At 43.8% G+C, this 21,510-nt stretch overlaps 1 protein-coding gene across 1 annotated transcript; it reads left to right on the forward strand.

The window, feature by feature from the left end:
- The first annotated feature begins 2,314 nt into the window (after positions 1 to 2,314).
- On the forward strand, positions 2,315 to 15,212 carry oprd1a (opioid receptor, delta 1a). Its single transcript, XM_062529487.1, has 3 exons — positions 2,315 to 2,550; positions 13,269 to 13,624; positions 14,668 to 15,212. The coding sequence occupies exons 1-3, from the start codon at positions 2,315 to 2,317 to the stop codon at positions 15,210 to 15,212; spliced, it is 1,137 nt and encodes a 378-aa protein (XP_062385471.1).
- Positions 15,213 to 21,510: the final 6,298 nt, after the last annotated feature.

Raw genomic sequence — 21,510 nt, forward strand, 5'->3', positions numbered from 1 at the left:
ACCATTTTCTGGCATCTTATCCATTGCTAATTGATTAATCAAGAAAACAATAATCAGAATAATCGACTATTAAAATAATTGCTAATTGCAGCTCTAATTTGCATTATGAAGCTGGAAAGTGAGATCTACCAGTGGTCTGGACTCATAACAAGACATTCTAAAGTGAACTGTCCATAAGTTAGACTGTGTGCAGTGCTATCTAACAGTATGCACACTGTCAGTCCACAGTCGGTTTAAACATGGAATTTACAACCTAGCTCGCTGGTGCAAATATTCATGGTTTGTTGCCTTGAACTCACGGGTGAAAAAAAATAATATGAAATGTATCACTGCAAAGCTAGCAATTCCTGGTGTTTATGTGCCATTGACTGTCAGTGTCGTGCTAATAAATCGTTCTGCTAATCTGTGGACGTGTGTGGACATAACGTTTAAGAAGCCGTGAACACATGCTTGACTCCACGTCTCCCTCACATCGATCTTCATGTACCCACATGAGCCTGTGCATGGACAGATGGACAGCACGCATTACCCCGCTTCATGACAGCTAGTGCCTTTCCATACATCATTCTCTTACCCTTTAGCGGAGTGGTGGGCCCTTCAGCTTCGCCTCCTTGGCCCATGGCAACAGTTGCCATGTGTGGAGTGCATGGACCTCGAGACGAAGGGAGACAAGCTAAAGCGGCCTCTTGGAGTAGGACCGAGTCCCTCTGACACTCTCTAATGGAGAAAAAAAGCCTCGCTCGCTACTCTCTAACCCAGACAGACGCAAGGGGTGACCTGGAAATAGAAAGCCATTCACACAAAGGCGAAGATTGCGCCGCCAGGGCCGGACAAGGCTGAGTGGCCAAGGCCTCCGATTGCACTGTCAGCAGGACAGGAGGCTGACAGGCAGGCAGGGCACCGCCACAACAGAATGAGCGCGGGAGAGAGAGGGGGCAGACGATGCGCACGAGATGGTGGTGGAGGTGGGGTGGGGAAGCCAGGAGGAGAGATGGTACATTATAGTGCGCATGGAGATGATGGTGGGTGAGAGAGGGAGGATGTCTATGTGTGTGTGTGTGTGTGTGAGAGAGAGAGAGAGAGAGAGAGAGAGAGAGAGAGAGAGAGAGAGATGCGAAGAAACACCCACCCAAGTGTACAAAAGGAAGGTCACCAAAATATATTTTCACTAATGTTGCAACTAACTGCAGCTGTCCGTGACAGTACAAAACTACCAATACAACTATGTAGGCTATACCAATGTATAGGCCAATGTAGCCCATGTTTGCACTGACTTAGACAATATGTTACTTTGTAACTATGGCATCGCAGCCTACTGAGACGCTGTAGTTATGCTGATCTCCCATCACGCTCTATATACAGTAAAGTGACTGTAGACCTACAAGATGATAAAGTAGCCTACACATGGAGATCATGTTGAAGAGTGATTTTCACCCTTATTATTCACCATACTGCCCCGACAGTATACCACAGCGTCACGTTCATGCTTGGGGCAACTAAACGCAGGATTCTGCTCTCACCGACACCATTGCGAGTGTGATTTTACAATGCATTTGAAGTTGACTGTACGTTCGTGTTGCCCCTAATTTCCATTTATTTTATGTTTTCCCTTATATAATATCCTTTGATGTTGTAACATCAAACACAGCTGTGGCCCAATGTTATTAGGTCGTATATTTCCAATAAATGTTCCCTGTTCACCGCCCCCTCTGCTCCGTTCCTATAGCTAGTGGGAGATTGGTGTTCTCTTTTTGTGAGATAAATGAATTTAATCCTGTGTGAGCTAATCAAGTACATATATAACATAAATGTTGTTTTTTCTTTCTTCTCTGTGTGAGCTTTCCATTCAAGTTATCACCCGTGGCTTCACGCCAACTGTTAGTTTTTTCGGAGCCAACCGCACCGGGTTGACGTCGACAGGCTGTCGTTTTCCCCCAACCAGGAAATCTGGACGCACGTAGAAGTACAGCAGCGCACGGAGAGCGTTCTGTCCGTTCGCCATCCCTCTAACATTCCCGAGTTATTGTCAGAGCTTATATGCCTGATTCGACCAGACGTTGGAATAGTAACCTCATTCTAACTAGTCAGAAGTTTACATGCATTTTTTTGCCTTGCATTTTCATTGCACCTGTCCAGCCTGAAGCGTTTTCTTTCTGTTTCAAGTTATACAGCCAGCATGCTGTGCTGTGCAATCTAATTGCACGCTGAAATTATCCGTGCGTAAAGAAGGCGTCACTTGGAGAGGTTTGTGCATTGCTTGTAGCACCATCTTTCAGCACCTAGGCAAGGGGACAGCGACCATAGCGCATTAGAAATGGAGCCTTCCACGGCACCCGATACTGATCTCTCCGATCTCTACTCCGTGATCCCGTACAATGTCACCTTCCCCGACGATGCCATGGGGTTCGTGCCCGCTGGAAACTATTCGGAGCCGAACCCAACCAGAAGTCCTGCGGGGATCATAATAGCCATCTCCATAACGGCTCTCTACTCCGTCATCTGCGTGGTGGGACTGCTCGGAAATATACTCGTCATGTATGGTGTAGTAAGGTAATTACTTTTTTTTAACAGTAAACTTTTCATTCGCGTTATTTTGTGTAGGAATGTGCCTTTTCAATGGCAAATCGATAACAAAAGCATATTTAAGCAAACGATATAGGCTACTTTTAACAGTATAGAAAACTGACATCAACAGTTGATTGCCATACGTGCACACTTTTGTTTTGGTTTAAGTCTATCTAGAAGCAAATGTCTGGATCAGATACTGGGTGGTAGCAGAGGGATATACTGCGTTTTCTCTTTTGACAGAAGTTTGGCTCAATTAGTACCAATCGAACAAAATTCCATCACAGCGGAAACAGAAATATTATAGCCTATGCATTCCACAAGCAGAACAAAAGGAAATGATTTACGGACCCAGTGCGAATGAATCGTGCACATTTATTTTTCTTGTTGAAGTTGAAGCTGATCGTCCGAGCTCTGTCGGCAACCAGAATAGTGAGAGATAGAGAGTAGTACACGGGATTACGTAGTGGTAATAATTCAGGTTTCTGTTAAAAGTTATTCGATTTCGGTATTCACTATTGGCTTTTCTTTGCTAAGAATGTTAACAAGACAACATGGCATAGTCTATAGCCTGATTAATATTATGGATGACAGGAATTCCAGAAATACTAAACTCAGCGCTCTGACAGGCAAGAAGACAGATTTTTTCATATCATACGAACGAGTACGTTAATCCTGATCTGCAGTTGCAGTTCTAAAACAAAATGAATTTGTGTGTTTGGCATAGGTTAATGCTGAGTTCTGTTGCATAGAACGAAAGAGTGACTGGTTGTCTACTTCAAGACCCCTCGGGAGAGCCAAAGGGAGGGGGAGAGCAGGGGGGGGGGGGGGGGGGGGGGTACCCAAAAAACCATCGCACTCCAAGTCCGATGTGACTCGAATGAACTGGACAGGGTTTGAGCCGCAAAATTAAAGCCTACTGTGATATAGTGATAGAATAGAAATAGTGATAGAAATAGAAATTATTTTTAATCACTGTAATACCGACATATCTCTCTCTCTCTCTCTCTCTCTCTCTCTCCCCCTCTCTCGTTATTTTGCCTGCTGCGAATGTTGATGCTTGGGCCAAGCTGAAATGATCTATACAAATTTAAAAGAGAACATTCTCGCTAGGTTCTGCTGGTTCCAGTGAAAGCATGATGTTGCCATGACAATAGGGATGGCTGGCCACTGGTGGTGATGATGAAAGGTATTCATCTGTATAAAACATGCTAATTGATCCTTAATGGATTATGCCCGTGTGTTCTGCTGGCTGAACCCAGGCGTAAATTACTTTCCTGCCACAGTCATCAATATATAATTATGTATTTGATGGCATACAATGAGTTGTGTTAAGGCCTCACATCATTTAGTCATTTGAGCAAGGGACTGTTTTGAAGCGAGCTCAGTTGGATGTTATTGAAGTTATGACTAGGCAAAATGAGGACTTAATGTTGAGGACATGCATTTATTAGGGGATATGAGCTGCAGAAATCGCTTCCATACAGAAAGCAATTTCCCCTCTAATTTCAAAAGGAATTAGGTGGAGACAGGGAGATGATTATGGAGTAGAATACTTGCATTGGTCACAGGGCTCTCCCTATGTAAATATGTAAAATACAACCAAGCACAATGTCAAGCCCTCGCACAAACACAGAACTATGAATTCCATCCATAAAAGAGACACGAAACACAATCCAACTAAAAGCACCATCGATCTAGTCACAGAAAGGCATCGTGAAAAACATCTAACTTGAAGGTCAGTTTGCTGAAGACTTTGAATGCCTATTAGACACTATCAACAAAGATCCAAGATTCCCTAGATCCTTATGAAGGTCTATGCAATGTACCTGCCAGCCTGGCTGTATGAGGTGCTGACACCAGTGTGCATGAATATAAACACTATTTTCAGTCCACAGATGCAGTATGTGCAGCACTTATTGTGAACACTTGATTTGGTGTCTTGTGAATGGCCTGTCACACACACACACACACGCACGCACGCACACACACACACACACACACACACACACACACACACACACACACACACACACACACACACACACACACACACACACACACACACACACACACACACACACACACACACACACACACAGGACAAACAAAGCATTCTCCAACTGAGAGTCACATAGCCAAAGCAAAAGAAATGATTATTTTTCACCTCTGCAGGCACTTTCAACTGACACCTGATTCAGTGAAAAGGTTCAAAAATAAAGACGCAAGAAGTAAATGTCATGAGAAATCATGCATATTTTGCTGTGGGTGAGAAAAATGTCGGGTCCTTTTAGTCTTCTGGTTTGATGTGTGTGTGTGTGTGTGTGTGTGTGTGTGTGTTTGCATGTGTACCCCTGAGTACCAGTGCAAGTGTGTGTGTGTGTGAGTGTGTGTGTGTGTGTGTGTGTGTGTGTGTGTATGATTTTGTCAGCATGGAGATGCACGAGAGCCAGAGTGTGTGTGTGTGTGTGTGTGTGTGTCTGTGTGTGTGTGTCATGTGTATGGTTTCGTCAGCATGGATATGCATGAGTGCCTCTGTATGTGTGTGTGTGTGCGTGTGTATCTGACTCACCAAGGCACGCTGTGCCTCCCTCTGTGTTGTCCCGCCTTAATCAGCAGAGTGTGTGATTTTCCACCCAGCCCAGAACTCCAGAACTGCCCCCTCGCCCCCCCAACAAAAGCCCTCAGTCGAGCCCAGCACTGCCCCCCCCCACCACCACCACCACTACAGCAGGGCCAGAGGCCAAGACAGACAAGACTGCTTCAGTTTTATTGTCCAAAAATCCTCTTCACTCCATTTTAAGCGCCTTTCACTGCTTGAGAGTCCTGACAGGGATTTAGGTATCATTAGGGATTATTTTGAAATGAAGCATTAAGCGCCCTGTTTATTTTTTGAGAACATATTCTTAGGCGTATCTGTGCTTCAGATGGGGTTAGTGTTCCACAGGCAGTTTTGTTAGCAGGTCAGTTGAAATGATCTGAATTCCATGTCAAATGTAGTGACATAAAGCAAGACATAACCCTTAATGAATTCCTACAATGATGTGGAACAGTGCTATTTGGAAAATATACCACTTTAGAAGGGACAGTTACAGTTCCAACTGACAATGTTAGAAGCTAATATAGTATATAAGTTATATATGAGGACAAACATAGCAGTTGTAATTCTCTTATTCACACAATTTCATGGACATTACAATAAAACGATAGGCTCGATGAACCTTGCCTGAACTTCTGGCGAATTTGGATTTCGCCCCGGCAGCTCAGGCTGGAAACCTGCATATCTATCTCCTGTTCCCTGCCAGAACCTTTGGCTCCAACCAGAGACTAGCTAATCTGAAAGACTGTATTGTTCGTTTGATTGGTTGAAGGACTATCCAAGTGTACGGAGTCATTTGAACAATGCCCATTGATCACGCCTTTTGTGGAGTAGAAACAAAGTGCAGCCTCCCCATACTAATGTTCAATCTTAAAAGATTGAGCCTAGTATGGTGATAACCAGACTAGTAAAACCATATATACTGAAGGACAGAAGAATAAACACACTGAATCACATAACTGCCAGACTATTCGCTTTGTAGAATTGTGTTCAGGGTCTAAGAAGCTTATGAAAGTGAGAACAGCTCTCTGTCTCATATGCCTGTGTTTACTGTGGTCATGAGATTTGCATGCAAGACTCCCCTATTGAGAGATACTTCTACTCACATAATTATTTGTACTCTTTTCAAAAGTCCACCTTAAAAGATCAACATTGAGGAACACAATCAGGAGTGCATTGCCTGCTGTGATTATAACGTGTGCACTTACAACAAGGCTACTTTTCGATGGGATTTCAGGAGAGATTTTTTTTTATCATATCAACAAATGTGGAGGAGAGGAATCTCTCTTAGTGGAAGCTTTGCCAGTCTGAGAGCTTGTTTCTTTTCACACGGATGATTATGGTCTCTGTCTATAGTATACCAATATCTATGTCCAACACAGCTCTGCATTGTTGTGTTGTTGTTGTTGTGGGGGTGTGTGTGGTGTGCTTTTGTGGGAGGGCTTTTATTTTGTTTTGACCGTCGAAGATTGGAAAGTTGTACTTATCTTAACAGTTAGTGACCTTCAGATGTTTGGACAGAATAGATGTGATCAGGTCACGATGCCAATCATTTGAACATTTTTGGTGGCAGCACACTTTAGCAGCTTGGGGGATGAACTCTGTGCCACTGCCAGCAGCCAACCATTGTGCCAACCACTCCCACTTTCCCCTTCCTCTCTGCCAACTAGCCACCACCGTGATCTGGGCCCTCAGCTCTCACCAGTAGCCTCCACAGGCTGGAGCCGAGTGCTCTAAACTAGCCATGAATGAAGCATGGAGATCCGTGGAGATCAATCTCCGTCTGCGGGGTGTTCGTCTGGATCAAACGCTGCTACGGTATTGACGGCCCTGCCACCTGCCAGGGCAGAGGCTTTTTTTTGTTGAAGCTCCTCTCAGCTGACTGCACGCAGTGGGCGGCCGTGTTCAATCGAATCGTGCGCTCCCTTCCCGCGGTTACAGTTTCATGGAGCTCATCGTCATGAATGGCACTCTCGTTCAATATTCTCCCCTGGCTAATCGTTAGTTATGTACTATTGTAATGCTTAGTAGTGGGCTATTTCTAGGTGAAGAAGACAGTGCTATGAAGAGTAACATCAAAATAATAACAATGCCCCATTTTGTTTGTTTATCACAGCAGGCATGCAACATGGACCTGATTCATTTCAATTCAGCTTTGTAACTGGAACAAATAGTTTACAAAAAGAATATCATTTCTTTGTTTCTTTGTGTGTTATTTTTTTCTTTCTTTGCCCTTGCCTTTTGTGGTCCCATTCCCCCCCACAGCGAAGCCTTCAGCATCCTACTGTTTTGTCATATTGCATTTGTCACCCTCCTGTTTTGTCATTAAGAGTCATTCATCACAGCTCAGCTTGCAGCCCTTTTGACACAAAGCAGGAAAACGCACACACATCAAAACACAAGAAAGCACATATATGTGTACACTCACAGAAATCTGTTCCCTGATACAAACATGGATAAATACATTTAAGCAATAAGTGAATAAAAAAAACAACAGAAACGGTAAGTATTGAAATATCACACTTACAATATTTGCATCCTACATAAAAAAGCAAAACAGTTAAATATATAGCAAAATATATAGCATTTTCTATGTCAGATCTGATTCGATAATTAGAACAATTCGACAATTTGAACAATTCAGTAATCGCATTTCAAAGGGATGTAATAATTCAATCCGTTCCAAATTGACTTTGAAATGGGAACCACAGAGAAACAGTTGGAAACCTTTGCTCACTGCATTCCTCTTCTGTAGACAGACAGCCCTGACACAGTATTTATCTACTACCCCCCCACCCCTTCCCCCAGGGGCAACAGAACTGCGTGTCTAATCAGGGCCTGCTGTCTTACCTGCCCCAGACTGAGCACCATCACCAGGGACCAGGGATGCACTGTGTGCTGTCACTGTGCCTGTCTGCTGGGCAGGGAGATTCGTCAGCAACTCTCCCCGGCTGCTGGTCCCCAGACCTCAATCTCCCCCCGCCACCCCTCCCCCTCCCCTCCATGTAATGTGTTACACAACCAGCCCGACTATCCACGGCAAACGCTTGCTGACATTGCAGGGACTGTGATGTAACATTTCAGTAGCGTCTCCCTGCCCACCAAAAACAATCATTGCCCAAAACATCCCATTAGCCTTCAAAAAGCCACCGCAAATGGCCTGTGCATAAAAAAAAAAAATCTTACTCTTGAAGAGACATTCAGAGGTTTGCACATGACAGGCAAAATGTTTTTTATGTATTTATAACGAAAATTAGACCTACTGTATGTTGCGCCTGTCAGGAGCTGCAACATGATTGCCACTGCCTGCCAGGATTAGCCTTTTATCAGGCGCCAGTCAAACCCATCAGCCTCGTACAGAATCCTTTTCCCTCTTTTGGTTGTCCTCCGAGGAATCTTTGTCCCGTGTTATGAGCACTCTGGGACGCTTTGTGTGCACAGGACGTGCACTGGCGTGGTGCCAGCGGGCGTGTTTTTGGGCGAGGACAGAAGGATGCAGAGCATCACTGAGTTAGTCTGGCCAACGGAGCGTAGGGTAGGCCGACCAGTGACCGCAATAGAGACAGGACCATGTCAGATAAGGATAGAGGAGAGGAGAGGAGAGGTCAAGAATGGAGAGGAGGATAAAAGAGGAATGAGGGGAAAGGAGAGAACAAGAGAACATGAGAGGATGAGAGGTGAAGAGAAGAGAAGAGGAATAAGAGGAGAGGAGAGGACAAGAGAATGCAAATGAGAGGAGAACGAATGAGGTATGAAAGGAGAGGATAGGTGGAGAGAAGAGAAGAGGAATTAGAGGAGAGGAGAGGATAAGAGAACACAGATGAGAGGAGAAGAAACTAAAAGAATGGAGCAGGAGAGGAGAGGGGAAGAGAGGAGAGTAGATAATAAGATAAAGGAAGAAAGGAGAGGAATATAGAGGAGAAAAGAGGAGAAAAGAGAGGGATGAATATCCATCCTGTGGTGTCTCAATGATTACAGCACAAGCAGGCTGATTCATCGGCCAAGTGAATAAGAGCAGAGAGTCAGACAGACTTAAGCTCAGCCAGCAGGAGCAGACGAAAAAAACAAATACAAAGTACAATATTATTCATGTTGAATCATTCGTGGTCTTTCACTCTGTTGGGATGCCTTTTCCTCCCAACATTTGTTCCGTGTCCTGAAATAACACTTTGGAGCTAAACACAGAAGGAAAAAAGAAAATGAAAATGCACGTGGAACAAAGCCAACCCCTACATCAAAATTCGTTAAAGATGCACTGAAAAGGCAACAGCATTCAGCGCCAAGGCATCAGCACAGATAATGCAAACAGGGACACTGTCTACACAAAGTCCTCAAATTGCTATAACAGCCTTTCAGAGTGTATGGAATGATTGTCATGTCAATCATAGTTAATGGCAGTAGTGTGCACATACGCACCGACAAAGCTATAATTCAAGAATTATGTGCATACACCTGAAATCATATAATGGGCTCTTTTTGAATGGCCGCAGGGTGGTTATGAAAAGCCTCATTATGTTGGCACATTACAGATGTGAAGTCTATGTAGGCTACTGTAAGTGTGTCATTCTGCTGTAGACTCTATTGTATTGTAAGGCTTTCTGTGAATTGGCCCATGGTAGGTTTGAGTGACAAACAAGGTTAGCCTGGTGGGTTGGTCTGATATTTTAGTTAGCAGATGCATTTATCCAAAGCGACACCAACTCGCGACGGTTAGGTAGGAAATCCCAAGCCCAGGTCGACTGATTGTCAGACAGTGCTGATGGCCACTGCTGCTCCATCGCGATTGCTGTGAGCTAAATGTGTTACGTCATCCACCCCTACCTCCCTCCCTCTTTCCCTCCTCGCCTCCATAGACCTGAAGTTGGCCTACAAAAAATAACCAAAGCTACCATCTTTGCCCATATAAGGAGATCTGGGTGTTAATTGAAGCTAACTACTTATGGCAAGATGAACTGCAAGTTAGCTCTGGAGTAGCAAAAATCTAAATTTGCCGTCTTAACATACTAAAGATCACAGGAGCCACTCAAAAGCAGAGGACCAAAGAGTGTTGAGCAAAAACGTCTGCATTTCAGACTTCTTTGCCAACGTCAAGAGTTTAAAGGGTATGATAATAATAATAATAAAAAAAAACATGACATTTTCCAGGAAATAACGCAAGATACCTGATCTCAAAGATGGCAACATTTTTTAAGGCGACCTTCAGAGGTCCATGTCGAGGGAGACATTTAACTCAGCTTGACCTCTGAACCCCAGCCTATGTGCCTGTCTGTACAGCATGTCATGGGATCATAGGCATCACACAGCCAACATACGGGCAGTGCTGGAGATGTCACAGTAGCGAGGGCAGTGGAATAAAAAAGAGCAAATCATGATTAGCATGATTGGAGTCCCAGCATTCTTTAGTGTTCTTTGGGGATGATGTCCACGTTTGATTGCTGTGCATGGGGTAGCACTTGACATAACTGCCGTATATGAATGAGATCATCAGTGATTCTATATGTCACTCAAACTGAATTGAAAATGGGGAGAAAACGATTGCCCAGTAAAGTGTTTCAAACGAAAATCTTCAATATCTGGTTAATTTGAATGAATGGACAGCGTTTATACCCTGTTCTGGAACGGACTCAAAAACAGTTCTGTCCCTGATCAATCATGCCTGTAAATACTGCTGTTAGAAGGGTGAACGCACAATTATGGAATGATACCACTTTTTCATGCCCAAAACCAATAACACAACCTGGAGTGTTGATTCTAAATCTGATACTGTTTTCGTCCCTATATTAAAAGAACAAAGCTGTTCATACATTTGCCTGCTGAAAATGCAACAAGGGGACAGTCTCCATGCGCTTACCCCAGACCATGTGTTTATGGGCTTTACTAATACCATTGTACTTCACATTCCTTTTGGCCGGAAGTGGCACCTGTAGCATACCCTTTGTGATGCAAGAGAAAAGAAACAACATAATTTTGGCCAAAATCGGAACGATAGCGATGCTAAGTATCTGATCGATGCATCCCTAATAGCAATGCCCAACATTTGTTTACTGCACCAGACCTGGATCACTTTCTAAGGCCATGCATCTTCCACTGAACACCAGCAATGATTTCTGTCTACAAGGACATTAGTCCCTGGTGGTCGATTCACTGGCTCTGAATAATTGTGACTGAAAGTCATTATGAGGTATAGTGCAAAGTCAGTGTGTTTTCCTCACAGCTGGGAATTACCTCTTGTGGGTGGGATGCATCTCAATCCCCCTTTGACGTCACCCAGCCTACATGAGTTGTTTGAACCCTGTGCAGTCAGCAGATAACTCTCAAAGGCCATAAACAAAAACAGTCATAAAAACCTTTATTGGGGCGTCTGCTCCACGTGACTGCTGTCAGTCCGGACACCATCGCGCCTCTTGGGTCTTTACGTCTGTGAAAGAAAAGGTAGAGAGAGGGAGAGAATCAGACGGGAGAGGGAATAAAGCAGTCACTCACTTCTCACCTCTCCACCACTCCCTGCTGCTGTGCAGCTCCACAGAGAACAGCACTGGAGGAGGGAAGGGGACCCATGTGGGACAGAGGAACACAGGAACAGAGGAGGGAACTGGCTTAGATAGAGAGATGGATACATATATAATGTTATATACAGTATGTATTTCATATATTTTGAGTTTGTTCACTGCTAAATTAATTATTGTATTGTTTTTGTTTGTAGTATGTCGCTTTGGACAAGTGTGGACAAGGTGTCTGCCAAGTAGCATATCCATAACCATATACATATGTGTGTGTGTGTGTGTGTGTGTGTGTCTCTCTCTCTCTTTCTTTCTCTCTCTCTCTCTCTCTCTCTCTCTCTCTCTCTCTCTATATATATATATATATATATATATATATATATATAGTATATGGATGGATAGATATACCATGGCTTAGATTCAAAGAAAGACACAACTCAAGAGGCACAGATCTGAGTAAGAAGTGGATAAGGAAAAAGAGAGAAAAAATAAGAGTTGATGAGGAGGTGGATAAAGAGAGAGACAGAGAAAGCAGAAGAAAGGAGGAAGAAGTAGATAGAGAGAGAGAGAGAAAGAAGAGTGGAGTGAATGAGAGGTAACAGTAAAACAGCTGCTGATAAGTAATGGCGGGTAAACACATTAGAGTTTTACAGCGCCCCTTCTCTTGGCATTACCACCCTCAGATGCCCCATAGGGTATCTATAAAAGGCGCATGTGACAGTGAAGCTCTCATTTACTGGGGAAGAAAGTGCAGTCGGTGACTTGCATCCAAGCATGGTGCAGTAAACATCAGTTTGATTCCCACCGAGAAGAAAACAATAATAACTGGTAGATCCTCGGAGGAACTGGGGCAGGAAGTGGGCTTGGCTGGCCCCAGCGGTATTAGATCTGAGTGGGGAGTGGACAGTCAGTCCCTCACCCTGGTTGTTGGACACGCTTAACATGCTTTGTTGACCATCCGGAGGGCGTAATCTCTGTAGCTGGAGCCTTAGCTGTGGGAATGAGACACACTGAAAAGACACACACACATTATATCTCTCCAGCAACTCATGTGAGCTTAGTTCGCTAATCAAAGCTACAAATCAAAGCGATAGTCAGATTGTCTGTCAGAGTTTGTCAATTTCTCAATTAATTGAGATTCTGTCAGAGATTTGATTTGATTTGATAAAATGTAATGGACCAAGCATACAGTACTATCTCAGCAAACTCTGGTGCATTGAGAGGAGAGCTCGTCAACACCATTCCCCATCACTTTTTATCTATCATTTAGCTGACGGATAGAGCTTACAGTGAGCTAACTGCAGGCACAGTCCCTGGAGCAACTGTTAAGTGCCTTGCTCAGGGACACAACTGTGGTACCTTCTGGGACTGAACTCACAGCCCTCTTATGGTCCATTTGGAAACACAGATCCTTTCATCTCTACAGCTCCACCAACACATGTGGTCATAGCAAACTTCAGTCTCTCCAGATGCACCAAGTGCATCGAGAGGAAAACAGTCTTGTGTTTTTGAGCATTTGTTCGCATGCTTGGCCATCCTTTCCAACCAGAGAACAATGAAAAACAATTCTTCCCTTGTGTGTGTGTGTGTGTGTGTGTGTGCAGGTACACCAAGATGAAAACGGCCACCAACATCTACATCTTCAACCTGGCTCTGGCCGACGCCCTTGCCACCAGCACACTCCCTTTCCAGAGTGCCAAGTACCTGATGAACACCTGGCCGTTCGGCGAGCCCCTGTGCAAGGTGGTGATCGCCATCGACTACTACAACATGTTCACCAGCATCTTCACGCTGACCATGATGAGCGTGGACCGCTACATCGCCGTGTGCCACCCGGTGCGGGCGCTGGAGTTCCGCACGCCCGCCAAGGCCAAAATCATCAACGTGTGCGTCTGGATCCTCTCCTCTGCCGTCGGAGTGCCCATCATGATCATGGCCGTAACCAAGGTGACAGACAACGGTGAGTGATGGGGTGCGTGGTGTCTGGTGGCTGGCGGCAAGGTTTGTTGTTTGTTTGTTTGTTTGTGAGTCACTGATGGAAACAAAACAACATAAAGGAGAAGAGGAATGAGAGCAGAGAGGTCGTGCTGCACTTTGAGTTCATCTTCGGAATGGATGGTGGAACACAATGCTGGAATTTTTAAGCTGTCATATTGTTTATTTTATGTATATTTATTGTTCATTTCGGAGACATTGTACATCCCCAGAAAAATACTCTGCTATACATTTTGTTTTTTGTTATCTTGCTTCTTACAGTGAAATTAATGTCCTGTCAAGTTCAGAAAGAGATAAGAGGCTTAATGGAAGAGGCGGAGGCAAAGTATATGCAGTATTTTATACATTATATATTATGTACTGTGTATGTATTGGGACACCTTGAAGGCTGTTATTCCGATTATCCGTGGTGACCACTCATGTAGGCTAGTCATGCCTTTATAGCTCACAACGGAAACATGCAGTGCAGTTTAAAAAGAAGCCAACAGTTTAGTCTGTTGTACTACTTCCTTTACTTAGTGAGTTAGTGGGTAGTTAGTTTATCTAGTTACTACCGTTGTTGTGAAGCCTGCTTCCTAGTTCAACTGTTGTTCATTACGGTTGGTAGTTACCATTTAAAAGATTGTGGTTGTTCCAGGTCTTTCATAACTGTCCCGATATACAGAATTAACCAACCTTGTCAGCCAATCAGACGATATTTTCTCTGGAAGAAATAAAATGGATATTTCGTCATTATAATCATCTTGTCATTATCATCATGATACAGTATTTCATCATTTTCATAATCTTGTTCTTATCATCTAGTCATTATCAGCATTGTCCTTATCATCATTAAATTTCATCATTATTATTATCTTGTGCTTGATGTTATCATTATCATCTTTGTAGTCCTTATCGTACCATCTTTATCTTCTAATCTAATCTCATGCTTTTCTCCCTGAATAGTATTCACATGGTATATACTGTAGCAGATAATAGACTCACATGCCTTGTGAACTCTGTCCACAGGGAAGATCGTGTGCACTCTGAAGTTCCCCGACCCTGACTGGTACTGGGACACGGTGACCAAGATCTGCGTGTTCATCTTCGCCTTCGTGGTGCCGGTTCTCGTCATCACCATCTGCTACGGCCTGATGATCCTGCGCCTGCGGAGCGTGCGCCTGCTCTCCGGTTCTAAGGAGAAGGACCGGAACATGCGTCGGATCACGCGCATGGTCCTGGTGATCGTGGCGGCCTTCATCATCTGCTGGACGCCCATCCACATCTTCATCATCGTCAAGACGCTGGTGGAGATCGATCAGCGGAACCCCTTCATCGTCGCCAGCTGGCACCTGTGCATCGCGCTGGGCTACACCAACAGCAGCCTCAACCCGGTGCTCTACGCCTTCCTGGACGAGAACTTTAAGCGCTGCTTCCGCGACTTCTGCCTGCCGTTCCGTACCCGCGTGGAGCGCAGCAGCCTGACCCACGCTCGGAACAACGCCAACGCCACCAACCGCGAGCCTGTGTCCGTCTGCGCCCCCTCGGAAGCGGGCGGGAAGAAGCCGGTATGACTAGGCATGGACAGGATCCCCTACGGCTCGCGCTCCAGGAGGGTCCAACAAGACTTGCAATCAGAGGTCACCCAGATCTCCACCACCGAGTTCTAGCAATTCACCACCTTGAAGGGGATGATGTGAAGCCTGGACATCTGCTGCGTCATTGTTCTCGCCATCCCTGGGATGAGCTGAGTCATGCCTGTGGCCATCAAATATCTGCTGAGTCATTGTACCAAACAAATGAGTGTGAGTATATGCCAACTTGATCATGACTTCATGGACGAGACTTGTTCACGTCTCAAAAGGAGACAGAGAAATAGAAACAGAGGGTTTTTTCGATTGACTATGACTGAGAGTCTTTTCATTCCGTTCTCTGTTGTGAATTCGAGCAAAGGAATGATGTTAGTGTGGACTTTCTCAGAGTAGTGCTATAGTCTCAGTGTCTGGAACAATGACTGCTTTTCTACATTTTGTGAGACATTGCTAGATGACGCAGTTCTGCCTTTTTTCACCATAGATATCTCATTTAGTGTCTTATTCAGTGCACACCCTAGCATACCTGTGAATGAAGGATAAGAGCAATTTATGGCCGATCTACATTTAGCTTGAAGGACAATCCCTTTGTAGACATAATAGACCTTCACTAAATAGAAATGCACTAAAGAAACCAGAAGACCAACAAGATGGAACAAATCTTTAAATCGGATAAGCCGAGAATGGACTCTGATAGACTCGCTGTCACAGTTGGTGGCTATCAAAAGTTCAAGAGCTCCTTTGAGCACAGTAGACTCCCTGGACACTAAGCCAAAAGTGACTGGCAGCGACTGATGGAATGCCTTGTCGCAAAGTCTCTCTGACATGGCAGGCTTCAGTCCCAAAGGAAAGATATTCTGCTCTTGTCCGACATTATACTTCAAAGGCCGCACAAGCAAGAGCAATTTTGGGCCCTTCCGTTCCCCTTCTACGCTTGGACGAGGCACTGAAGCGTGAGGCAAAATAGCAGGGGATCCTTTGTGACAGCCACATTATAGGTGCAGCCCTCCTGCGCTCAGCCAAGAATAAACCCTAAACGCCGGCACACATCTTTTCACAGGAGATGAATTGGGTGTGAGGACAACCTCTCCGCAGGGGAATCAGACAGAAGTATCCCAAAATGCCCTTAACCCCCTCTCTCTTTCTTTCTCTCTCTCTCTGCTCATCGATCTCTCTTTCTCTGCCTCTCTCATTCTCTCATTCACTGATTCTTACACAGTAGTTGTGAAGAGCCTCTTCTGCTGATTCTTCTGCTTTAACTGATGGTTGACACACAAAGACAACGAATGTTGCTCTTAAACACCTCCCGATAAACAACGTGGTGTCACCTGACCCTTCTTTCACCTAATATAGGGTGCTTGTCGGATACTACACACCATGACTATTGATTTGAAAAGGAAGGAACGCTGAATCGTCAATGCCACAAGACCTGGAGCGATTTGAGCGATTGAATATTCAGATATTGAGAGCAGATGGTTCTTCAATTCCCCAGAGGTTTGAGGAGGAACCATAATGTTTTTTTTATTATAAGAACAAAGTAGTATTGCTCTTCTGGCATTCAAGGTTTAAATAGAATATTCAACTATGTGTATCATTCACAAACTATTACTGAATTTTCTCATCAGAAATAAGTGAGCATTAAGGCTTCCTTCAGAACTCTTATAGACAGGCATGTAGTCGTAGCCAATCTTCTTCAATATGAATGTCCACGTCTGTCTGTCACGATGAATCTGTAGCACAAATGGTCTGGGGTGAAGGCGAGGTCTGGCAGATTGCATTCAGGTCAGTTACGTCACCTTCAGCCACATCAATCATCAGCTACAGTCATCACAGCTACACCATGCACCGTCATTAGAATGGAACCGGCCGGCTGTCGCCAGAGGAAGCTTTTCAAGAACATTCTCCTCTGCATAATTCACTACGCAGATCAATAACTTTAAATTAACATTCATGTATCTTCAGATGAAAAAAAGAAATGTCAGGCTGGTGACATCAAGTGTTCTCAGCTCTCAACCTGAACATGCAAACATGCATGGAATGCTGTTGAATAGAGGGTTTTCTGTGTGTTTTCTAGGAGCAGCAAATCTGGGTGTATGATAAATATGAAATAGAGGGGTTGGGATAGCCTATCTGCAGTGGTGGTGGTGGTGGTGGGGGGGGTGGGGTGGGGGTGGGGGGGGTGGGGGGGGGGGGGGTAGATGCCAAATCTGATTGAATGTATTTCAATTCAATTGAAGCCAAATTCATAATAAAGCATTTTGAGGAGAGGTGGTAAAGGGAGAAGTGAGAAATATATTGTATGTAAATATTTTTTACCATGCTTTTCTATTACCTCCTCTTGATTTAGGCTGAAAACTAGCAAAAGCCTCTGAGAAAAAAAAAAAATTCTGTTGTGCTTTCAGGTAATTGCTTGCTGTTTTTTTTTTGTTGTTGTCATTGTCATTGTTGTGCTGATGGACTTTTTGTAAGCCAGTAGGTGACGGGACTTCTGATGATTTGTGTGGGGTCATACCACTGATCTATAAAGAATATTCTTTATAGATCAGTGGGTCATACGTCTATGTGACGCCCAGAGAGCAGAAGCTTTGCAGTTCTTTTGTGCTTTGTGACACTCTGCATTCTGAGCTGGGTATTCTATTATTTTTCCCCAAACAGTTCTGCTGTCAAACTGCCAAAGGACTACGAGAACAAAATATTTTTTTTTCTTCACTTTGTGTGATATAGCAAACTATTTCTGATATCTCTGGTGGTTATTGGATGGTGGCAACATGTGTATCTTCTCCAGTTTTGCTCAAACACCTGCACAAGAAAAGGTGACCTGCTAAAATCAAGCTGTAAGTTCATCGCTGTTGAGGACTGTAACCAGTGGATATGTTCTAATTGCCTTTCAGTAACGAACACTTTTATTGAACCAACTTACCATTTCTGCCTTATCCTCTTTCACTCTACTCTGTGGATTGAACTCAAACTGCATCATTATCTCTGTTCTTGGAGTTTAGTGACATGTTTTTCTTTCTCATGCACCCACTGTTTTCATCTGAACACAGAGTCGCCTATAGTGCTCTTTAACTGACATTAACATTTTCTGCAGCCATTAGGTGACTATTTTCAGACTCAAGCGGTAGAAAAAGAGGTTGTTTTATATTTTGCGCAACAATACTATGAGCTGTAAATTCAAAGCTGTGTTTGTGTTTTTATTGCTGTAGGAGGGCTCTTGTGTTGTTTGGCTGTTGCTTTACTGTGAGCCAGTGACTCAGGCTTTTAGTCTTGTTGTTAGTGTCTTTTTTTGGTGTATGGAACTATAAACAATGAAAAACAGAAACAACGAACAATAAAGCCAACACACAAATATACTCGAACATGTCATGTTCATTTACTCAAACATGAGTGTTGTCAGACTCTTTGTTCATTCATTCATCATTCTACATCAGGTCCATAGGATGACTAAAATTCATCTGGTTCCCAGGCTACATTTTCCGTACAGCAATTGCATCCACAAATGTATTTTTTACTCCCAGATGGAATATAAAACAGCATTGCACCTCAGAGGTCAAGTGACTGACACAGAGCGATAGCTACATGGTTTCACATTACAAATCAATCTATATCCAATGGATGTTGAAAGCCACAGTGTTGAGTAGTGTACATTTCCCCGTGGCAATGGAGAGAAAGGGTTTAAAGAAATAAGGCAAATACATAAGGTCTCTACTCTCTACCCAGCCCTGGTGAAATGACTGAGGGAGAGGAAAGAGGAACCAGTTGACGTTTTGAAATGAGTCATGAAATTCAATCTTAACTGAATTTGAAATGGCCTTATCCACATCAGTTTTGTAGTCTGCCCCCAGGCATCAGTGCACTCAGGAACGAACCATTTGTGTGTGTGTGTGTGTGTGTGTGTGTGTGTGTGTGTGTGTGTGTGTGTGTGTGTGTGTGTGTGTGTGTGTGTGTGTGTGTGTGTGTGTGTGTGTGTGTGTGTGTGTGTGTGTGTGTGTGTGTGTGTGTGTATAGTATCTGTGTATGCCTGTAGATTGATGTATAGTGTTTGAGTTGTTTTGAATGAGTGTTTGCTTTCAGTTTATGTGTGTGTATGCGCATGTGCACATGAGTCAATGTATGTGTGTACTACATGGAGCTTTCATTTACTCTGTGTTTTTGTAAGTATGTGTGTGTGTGTGTGTGTGTGTGTGTGTGTGTGTGTGTGTGTGTGTGTTGTGTGTTTGTGTGTGTTGTGTGTTTGTATGCATGTGTCTGAATGATGTGTGTGTGTCTGTAGAGAGATGTTGCATGGTTTGATTCAGTGTGTTCTTTGAATTTATTTATGTGTGTGTACTACATGCAGCTTTTGCTCAGTGTGTGTGTGTGTGTGTGTGTGTGTGTGTGTGTGTGTGTGTGTGTGTGTGTGTGTGTGTGTGTGTGTGTGTGTGTGTGTGTGTGTGTCTGTGTCTGTGTCTGTGTCTGTGTCTGTGTCTGTGTCTGTGTCTGTGTGTGTGTGTGTGTGTGTGTGTGTGTGTGTGTGTGTGTGTGTGTGTGTGTCTGTGTGTGTGTGTGTGTGTGTGTGTCTGTCTGTCTGTCTGTCTGTGTATTTTATTTTTGCACACACCACTTTACCTTAGCAACACTGCCTGGACCTACAGACTCACACAGCCTTGGAGAGTTCCATGGAACTGCTGCCTTCGGGGTTTCTATGGAAACTGCCCATATGGCCAGATGTGGCTGGAGTGTTTTGCTTTAATTAGGGATGTTTGTCTCCTTCCCCTTGTTCTTTGTGCTTTATGGGTTCCTCTTCAAAGCTGCCTTATTAATTTGCCAAAGCAATGAATAGCCGGCAAGAGGAGTGAAGACTTGGAACCTAAGAGCAGAGAGGAGAAAAATCAAACGCAGCAAATACACACCATTTGAGAACAAATCCCAGTGGGCAACAGACAAAAGTCAACACACACATACAATAAAAAATAAAAAATAGATACAGTAAGTTAATCTAAGAATGAATAGGCTAGATGTTATACAAATACTTTGAGGACCCACAAAGTGAAATTTAGTTGAAGGTAAGAGGGTTTTCACCAGAAGGTCATTTGGAATCACAGTTGTGCTGACATCACGGAAATTTCCACAGCATAGGAGACACATACTGACCATTTCTGAAGCACAAACAAACAACCTTCTCCGGGAGGCAGAATCAGCAGTACAGGGCAGACTAAAGACCCTGAGTGGCTAGTCTGGTGCTGGAGTTGTGCTCTTTTATCAGAACAACGTTATTATTTCCTCACACCTGTAGCCTACTTATTGTAACTATATTCTATGGCTTAATTAACCAATACACACAGAACATCGATGAAAGTGCAAAAAAATTCAATCCAAAATCAGACAGCTCTGCTCCAAGCCAAATGAGACTCGTAAACAGGGCTTTGGAGTGCTGCAGTTATGAAATATAGATGATTGTGTCTGGTTGTTCAAAGTTGGAGTCAGGGAGGACTGGAAGGAAGAGAAGAGTCAGAGGAGAGATGGAGGCCAGGGCAGAGACGGGGTTAATATGGGAACAGAGGCACAGGAGGAGAGTGGAAACAAGGGATAGAGAGAGAGAAAGGATAGAGGAAGACAAGGGATAGAGATTGAGAGAGAGAGAGAGAGGAAGACGAGTCCTGCATTCTGAACTGAATCTGTATGAATGTCTGAATATCTTTTTGTTTTGATTTTCAGTGACTTTCTGTGTGTACACAAACAAAGGAGTGATGTAATGCTTCATACAAAATACATAGTTACAACAAGTACACGTGTACGGAAATAATAACGATGGTCTGAAACAGTACAACTGCAGCACTCAAGGTCGTGAATCTGCCGTCTTCTTGTGATACTGAATTTTCTTGAGTGTCTGTGGACTCTCCTTGACTCCACTGCATCGTTCAATCTGTAGATATTCACTGTGTGGTGCACTATAGGATGCAATGAGTAAGTGGATGTTTTGAAGGCAGTCGAGGAGTATCCACAGAGGCCATAGATTGAAAGAGATAGGCATACAGTATGATCGCTACCACAACCACATCCATGACATCAAAGTGACGCAAAAGAAAAAGTATTTTGGTGAATGTTTTCCATTTAGTGCAGATACACACACACACACACACACACACACACACACACACATACACACACAGAGAGAGAGAGGGGTTGAGAGAGGGAGAGTTTATTGAACTATCACATGTACCAACGAGTCCTATTCAACCATGAAAAGAACAAGAAGGAGAGCAGAGATCATTCACATTTGGTTTAATCCTACAAACAA

The sequence above is a fragment of the Sardina pilchardus genome, chromosome 24, assembly GCF_963854185.1.
Source record: "Sardina pilchardus chromosome 24, fSarPil1.1, whole genome shotgun sequence".
NCBI lineage: Eukaryota > Metazoa > Chordata > Actinopteri > Clupeiformes > Clupeidae > Sardina > Sardina pilchardus.